Genomic DNA, 7,500 nt, shown 5'->3' with positions numbered 1-7,500 from the left:
AGGGTCAGAGTCAGGGCTAGGGTCAGAGTCAGGGCCAGAGTCAGGGTCAGAGTCAGGGCTAGGGTCAGAGTCAGGGTCAGAGTCAGGGTCAGAGTCAGGGTCAGAGTCAGGGCTAGGGTCAGGGCTAAGGTCAGGGTCAGGGCTAAGGTCAGAGTCAGGGCTAGGGTCAGAGTCAGGGCTAGGGTCAGAGTCAGGGCTAGGGTCAGGGTTCACCTTGGACTCTGTGGCCTGCAGCTCTTCAAACACCTTCTGTAGGGTCCAGCTGGAGGAAGAGACATGTTCAGTCTAATACACAGAGAGAGAGAGTGTGTGTGTGTGTGTGTGTGTGTGTGTGTCTTACTTGGCCTCCAGGTAGTCTCTGGGGAGCTGGTCCAGCTGGTCCTGGCCCAGGCCGGTGGAGCGGACCTCCTGTTCCAGCAGGGAGTCCACCACAACACGGACATACGCCCACACACTGTCCTCCCATGACTCACACACTGGCAGCAGCTACACACACACACACACACACACACACACACAGCAGTGAGACACACACACAGCAGTGAGACACACACACACACACACACACAGCAGTGAGACACACACACACACACACACACACACAGCAGTGAGACACACACACACACACACACACACACACACACACAGCAGTGAGACACACACACAGCAGTGACACACACACACACAGCAGTGAGACACACACACACACACACACTGCAGAGAGACACACACACACACACACACACACACACACACACACAGCAGTGAGACACACACACACACACACACACACACTGCAGTGAGACACACACACACACACACACACACACACACACACACACACACACAGACACAGCAGTGAGACACACACACACACACACACACACACAGCAGTGAGACACACACACACACACACACACAGCAGTGAGAGACACACACACACACACACACACACACACGTACCCGTTTGAGGTTCCCACTCAGGACAGCATAGATGGCCGTCTCATATCTGTTGAACTGATCCTGAAGAAGAAGAGAGACGTTACTACAGCAGCCTCCAGCCTCTACAGCAGCCTCCAGCCTCTACAGCAGCCTCCAGGTTAACTCACCTCCTCCGCCATCCTCCAGCAGCTCACCTTCCACACACTCCGATGAGGGTTCCCTTCTACTGGCAGGAGCTCTGCACCCCCTACACACACACACACTTAGCAGACGCCTTTATCCAAAGCGACTTACAACTAATCCATTTGTTTAAGTAAGTGAATCATCTGAACATCAGTCATCATAAGAACACTATGTTGGGGTTAGGGGGTAGGTACTCACACACACACACACACACACACAGGAACCAGCTCCATGCGCAGCCGTGTGTGTGTGAACCCTGACCCACCTGTGTTGATGTTGGGGTCGTGGTGAAGCTTCCAGCCCTCCAGTGTCGCCGCCCTCCAGGCCTGTCCACAACGCTTACACAGCCTCTGGGCCTGCACACACACACACACACACACACACACACACACATCAGTCTCTGTGTGGCAGGTTGTGTATGGTAACGGTTCTGTAGTAGTGTGTGTGTGTGTGTGTGGTGTGGTGTTTGTGTGTGTGTGGTGTGTGTGTGTGTGTGGTGTGGTGTATATATGTGTGTGTGGTGTGTATGTGTGTGTGGTATGGTGTGTGTGTGTGTGTATGTATGTATGTATGTGTGTGTGTGGTGTGTGTGTGTGTGGTATGGTGTGTGTGTGTGTGTATGTAGTATGGTGTGTGTGTGTGTATGTAGTATGGTGTGTGTGGTATGGTGTGTGTGTGTGTGTGTGTGTATGTGTGTGTATGTAGTATGGTGTGTATGTATGTGTGTGTGTGTATGTAGTATGGTGTGTGTGTGTGTGTATGTAGTATGGTGTGTGTGTGTGTGTGTGTGTGTATGTAGTATGGTGTGTGTGTGTGTGTGTGTGTGTATGTAGTATGGTGTGTGTGTGTGTGTATGTAGTATGGTGTGTGTGTGTGTGTGTGTGTATGTAGTATGGTGTGTGTGTTTGTAGTATGGTGTGTGTGTGTGTGTGTGTATGTAGTATGTGTGTGTATGTAGTATGGTGTGTGTGTGTGTGTGTGTGTGTGTATGTAGTGTGTGTATGTGTGTGTATGTAGTATGGTGTGTGTATGTAGTATGGTGTGTGTATGTAGTGTGTGTATGTGTGTGTATGTAGTATGGTGTGTGTGTGTGTGTGTATGTAGTATGGTGTGTGTGTGTGTGTGTGTATGTAGTATGGTGTGTGTGTATGTAGTATGGTGTGTGTATGTAGTATGGTGTGTGTGTGTGTGTATGTAGTATGGTGTGTGTGTGTGTGTGTGTGTGTGTGTAGTATGGTGTGTGTATGTAGTATGGTGTGTGTGTGTATGTAGTATGGTGTGTGTGTGTGTGTATGTAGTATGGTGTGTGTGTGTGTGTGTATGTAGTATGGTGTGTGTGTGTGTGTGTATGTAGTATGGTGTGTGTGTGTGTGTGTGTGTGTAGTATGGTGTGTGTATGTAGTATGGTGTGTGTGTGTATGTAGTATGGTGTGTGTGTATGTAGTATGGTGTGTGTGTGTGTGTATGTAGTATGGTGTGTGTGTGTGTGTATGTAGTATGGTGTGTGTGTGTGTGTGTGTGTGTGTGTGTGGAGACCTCCTCCGTCATCCCAGCTCTGATGAGGCTGAACAGGTACTTCAGTAGTCGTGCGTCGTCCTCACGGTCCAGCTCTGCCAGGGGACGACGCTGCCTGATGGGAGCGTCAGGGTCCTGCACGCACACACACACACAATCAGAGAATAAATGCTTCACACACAACTAGTATCAATCAGACATATGACTTCATCACTGGAAGATGGTGGGAGTGTGTGTGTTGAAGTGAGTGTGTGTGGTGTGTTGAAGTGAGTGTGTGTTTATGTCCTACCAGCTCAGTGACCAGAGGGATGGTGAATCCTGTGTTGGGCGCATTTCTCCTCATCTTCAGACCATGGAGGGTGTTCTCCCTACACACACACACACACACACACACACACACACACACACACACACACACACACACACGATATCACGACTGGTTTAAAACACTGAGAAAGTATGGATGTCTAGGACCAGACCTAGGTTAGGACTAGACCTAGGTTAAGACCAGTCCTAGGTTAAGACCAGTCCTAGGTTAAGACCAGACCGAGGTTAAGACCAGTCCTAGGTTAAGACCAGTCCTAGGTTAAGACCAGTCCTAGGTTAAGACCAGACCGAGGTTAAGACCAGTCCTAGGTTAAGACCAGACCGAGGTTAAGACCAGTCCTAGGTTAAGACCAGACCGAGGTTAAGGATTCATCTGCTCACCAACACACAGACTTGGCGTAGTACTCGATGTTGTCAGTGAAGTCTCCAATCTCGTCTTTCGCGATGCTCTCCAGCCAATCCACTACGAGCTAGAGGAGAGGAGGGGTGATGTCATCACAGGTCACATGGCTGTTCTCAACGTCTGTCAGAGGAGTACAGGAAGAACAACCAGAACCCCCCCCATGGTCCGCATGGTACCTGTGAGGCCGGGCGGGGGTGTTCCTACCTGACTCTGACGAACCACAGCATCCCTCTGGAACAGATGCTCCATCACCACCTTCTCACTCTCACTGGGGGCCTGGAGGACACCAGTCACACACACACACACACACACACACACACACACACACACACACACACACACACACACACACACAATGTAGATTTTTGTAAGTCTCCCTAGGCCTCAGGGTCTCATTCCTGAGCAGTTTTGTTCCTCTCCATCTGCTCAGTTTGTAATGACAACCTGATCCACAGTGTGGAATTGATTCCTATGCAAATCAGAGACCCTATAAAAACAAATATTAATTCCAAAATGACTATTATCCTTGCATTAAGATGGACTCAATTCAACTTACTGAGTGATTTGTTGATGACATTTTTGCGTGTGTCAGAGCAAAGGGTCTGAATACTTCTGTACATGAGGTATTTCTGTATTTCAATTTTAATACATTTACTGACATTTCTAAAAACCTGTTTTTGCTTTGTCATTCTGGGGTACACACACACACACACACACACACACACACACACACACACACACACACACACACACACACACACACACACACACACACACTTCTACTCACAGCCACATCCATCATGCTGTCATCTTCCAGTGCTGTCTGGATCCTGTCCCTGGAGACACAACCAGAGTCAGACCAGGTGACCAAAACAAAGAGGCTGAATCTGATTGGTTGCTTCCTCTGCGCTCGCCTCCTTCTCAAAACACATTGGAGGAAAAGCTTTGAGGCTCCTCCCCTCTGACCCTCTCCTCCAATGAGTTCTGAGGAGGAGGCGAAGAAGATTAATCTATAGATGGAATAGAGAGGTAGAGAGACAGACAGGCAGACTGACAGACAGGTCGTCAGACAGACAGGTAGTCAGACAGACAGGTCGACAGACAGACAGGCAGGCAGGCAGACAGACAGACCTGTAGAGTGATGTAAGGAGGCGCCAGGTCACCATCTCCTGCTGCAGGAGCCACTTGACGCCCGCCGTCTTCCACGACTTCTGCTGCCCAGGCGCCGCGCGCAGGACCAGCCTCTGCAGCACGCCCACCTGGCACACACACGCACGCACACACACACACACACACAGTCACTGGCCATCCCGAATATGTTATCTTTCTCCTCCTCCTCGTCCGTCCGCCCCCCACCTTGTCCTGGCAGACCCCCCCCCCCCCCCCCACCTTGTCCTGGCAGATGCCCCCACCTTGTCCTGGCAGACCCCCCCCCCCCCCCCCCCACCTTGTCCTGGCAGATGCCCCCACCTTGTTCTGGCAGACCCCCCCCCCCCACCTTGTCCTGGCAGACCCCCCCCCCCCCACACCTTGTCCTGGCAGAGGGTCTCGTACTCTTCTAGCAGGTCAAACACGGCGCTGGAGGAGTGGCGAAGGTACGACTGCAGGAACTCAGGGAACAGACTGGCCGACGCTGCCGAACACACACACACACACACACACACACCCCTGTTAGCCCGCTGAGCTGAAGGCTCATCCAGAAGCTGTAGTGAGGCTCTGTGTGGTGGTCTCACCGGCCTCCCCGGGGTCCTCCTCCCTCAGGCTGACCTCCTCCCTGAGGCTGCCGTCCCCCAGCCCCGACGCAGGGGACGCACACAGGCTGGTCCACTCACTGTCATCTAGGTTCTACACACACACACACACACACACACACACACCACAATCCAGTTACTGTCATCAAAGTTCTACGACACCCTCCCTCCCTCCCTCCCCCTCCCTCACCATGCTCATGCTGCCCAGCCCTGGCCGAGGCGTGTGGAAGAAGTGAGGCGTCCGGCCCCCGGTCCCCAAGATGGCCGACATGTCGGGGTTCCTCACACCACTCCTGGGGGTGACTGTCAGGAAACACACACACACACACACACACACACACACACACACATCACAACCAGAGAGAGACACACATACACACACCATCACAGCCAGAGAGAGAGAGAGAGAGAGAGACAGACAGGCAGACAGGTCAGACAGACAGGTCAGACAGGCACAGGCAGAGGTTCTTACGGGCCTGTTTGAAGAGGGACCCGGGAGGTCGGAGCAGTGAGCGGGAGGCCGGGGTGAGGGAGGCCCCAGGGCTGACATCACCAGGAGACGGGACTGGAGGAGGGTCAGGATATCCACTCACAACCAATCAGCAATCAGGATATCCACTCACAACCAATCGGTAACAGACAGTCTACACTATGTGTTCTAGGTAACAGACAGTGTAAACTGGGTTAGGGCTAGAGTTAGGGCTAGGTCCTAGGGCTAGGTAACAGAAAGGATACAGACAACCTTCTTGTGGGAGCTTTTCCTGCGTGCTGCGCGGGTCATCTCTGCATCCCGAACCACGGGGGACATCAGCTCACTCTGGCCCCTAAGAGACGGACGGGACCGTGTGAGACAGAGACCAGCTGTGATGTGAGCTGGTGAACAGGTGTGATCAGGCTGAAACATGTTGAATATGATCTGAATAAACATGTTGAATATGATCTGATTAAACATGTTGAATATGATCTGATTAAACATGTTGAATATGATCTGATTAAACATGTTGAATATGATCTGATTAAACATGTTGAATATGATCTGAATAAACATGTTGAATATGATCTGAATAAACATGTTGAATATGATCTGAATAAACATGTTGAATATGATCTGAAGTCGGACCAGCAGCGGGGAGCTAGCTTAGCTTAGCTAGCTAGCGTTAGCCTGCCGGCCGGCCGCCACATGGAGCTGTCAGACAGTCCAAACATGACTGCAACACACACACACACACACACACGGTATTACCTCCGTTTTACCCGTTAATACACACGGTAGAGATGGAGTTAAAGAGCGTATTTACCAGTCCATCATCACACCGTCTGCCGCTGCGCTGCGCTGCACTGCGCTGCTTCCCGCTCCGGCAGGACGGACAGTCGAGCTTCGATATTTCAACAGGAACTCGTCTCACCTCCTCTCGCCGGCCGTCATCTCCAAACACAACACAGACCACCTGACCCAAGACATTCTGAAAACGGACTGAAATGTATTGATTTGATATATAAAAACCTTTATTTAGAATACTCGATTACTTTTGTCTGGTTAGCATCACGAACTCAACCGGATGTAGTTGTCTTTGTCTCTGACGTCAGGAGTCCTCCAGCGACCTGAGACGTCGTCACTTCCTGTCAGGTTGGTTCAGCACTTTTGTCATCAATTAGAAATATAATAAACTAGAGAGAGAGAGAGAGAGAGAGACAGAGAGAGAGAGAGAGAGACAGAGAGAGAGAGAGAGAGACAGAGAGAGAGAGAGAGACAGAGAGAGAGAGAGAGAGAGAGAGACAGAGACAGAGAGAGAGAGAGACACAGAGAGAGACAGAGAGAGAGAGACAGAGACAGAGAGAGAGAGACAGAGAGAGAGAGAGAGAGACACAGAGAGAGAGAGAGAGAGACAGAGAGAGACAGAGAGAGAGAGAGACAGAGACAGAGAGAGAGAGAGAGAGAGAGAGAGAGACAGAGAGAGAGAGAGACAGAGAGATATCAATATCAGTGTGTCATCAGTGTTGTGTTCTTGCTGAGAGTCCTCAGTGCTTCCTGCAGGCCCAGAATAGCAGTACTGTGTGTGTGTATTTCTCCATCCATTTCTCATTCTCTGAGGACAATACACACTAACAGAACACACACACTAACAGAACACACAACACACACTAACAGAACACACACAGCACACACTAACAGAACACACACACACACACACACACACTCTCAGGTTGTGGCTCCATAGAGAGCTCTTGCATGGTAATCCAGTTTATTGAACTCCAGATGCTGGGTGATACAAAACGCCACCACTTAAGGCCTTTTAGTTTCCATTCACTCCGCCACCCCCCCCCACCCCGCCCCTCCGCCACCCCCCCACCCCGCCCCTCCGCCACCCCCCCCACCCC

At 51.1% G+C, this 7,500-nt stretch overlaps 1 protein-coding gene across 1 annotated transcript in view; it reads right to left on the bottom strand.

Moving 5' to 3' along the window:
- nup107 (nucleoporin 107) overlaps positions 1 to 6,585 on the bottom strand; it is a 14,278-nt gene extending 7,693 nt beyond the window's left edge. Inside the window, exons 1-17 of the mRNA XM_083692088.1 lie at positions 6,420 to 6,585; positions 5,857 to 5,945; positions 5,594 to 5,686; positions 5,312 to 5,424; positions 5,104 to 5,215; positions 4,900 to 5,003; positions 4,502 to 4,629; positions 4,158 to 4,206; positions 3,575 to 3,646; positions 3,349 to 3,437; positions 2,930 to 3,008; positions 2,662 to 2,775; positions 1,391 to 1,481; positions 1,110 to 1,189; positions 964 to 1,023; positions 341 to 486; positions 214 to 262 (exon numbers count right to left, since the gene is read on the bottom strand). Coding sequence (XP_083548214.1) covers positions 214 to 262; positions 341 to 486; positions 964 to 1,023; positions 1,110 to 1,189; positions 1,391 to 1,481; positions 2,662 to 2,775; positions 2,930 to 3,008; positions 3,349 to 3,437; positions 3,575 to 3,646; positions 4,158 to 4,206; positions 4,502 to 4,629; positions 4,900 to 5,003; positions 5,104 to 5,215; positions 5,312 to 5,424; positions 5,594 to 5,686; positions 5,857 to 5,945; positions 6,420 to 6,430 — 1,479 coding nt within the window. The 5' untranslated portion in view covers positions 6,431 to 6,585. The remainder of the gene's footprint in view (positions 1 to 213; positions 263 to 340; positions 487 to 963; positions 1,024 to 1,109; positions 1,190 to 1,390; positions 1,482 to 2,661; positions 2,776 to 2,929; positions 3,009 to 3,348; positions 3,438 to 3,574; positions 3,647 to 4,157; positions 4,207 to 4,501; positions 4,630 to 4,899; positions 5,004 to 5,103; positions 5,216 to 5,311; positions 5,425 to 5,593; positions 5,687 to 5,856; positions 5,946 to 6,419) is intronic.
- Positions 6,586 to 7,500: the final 915 nt, after the last annotated feature.

Source organism: Argentina silus, assembly GCF_951799395.1.
Source record: "Argentina silus genome assembly, chromosome: 20".
NCBI classification, from domain to species: domain Eukaryota; kingdom Metazoa; phylum Chordata; class Actinopteri; order Argentiniformes; family Argentinidae; genus Argentina; species Argentina silus.
This window is presented reverse-complemented; position numbering and strand designations above follow the sequence as displayed.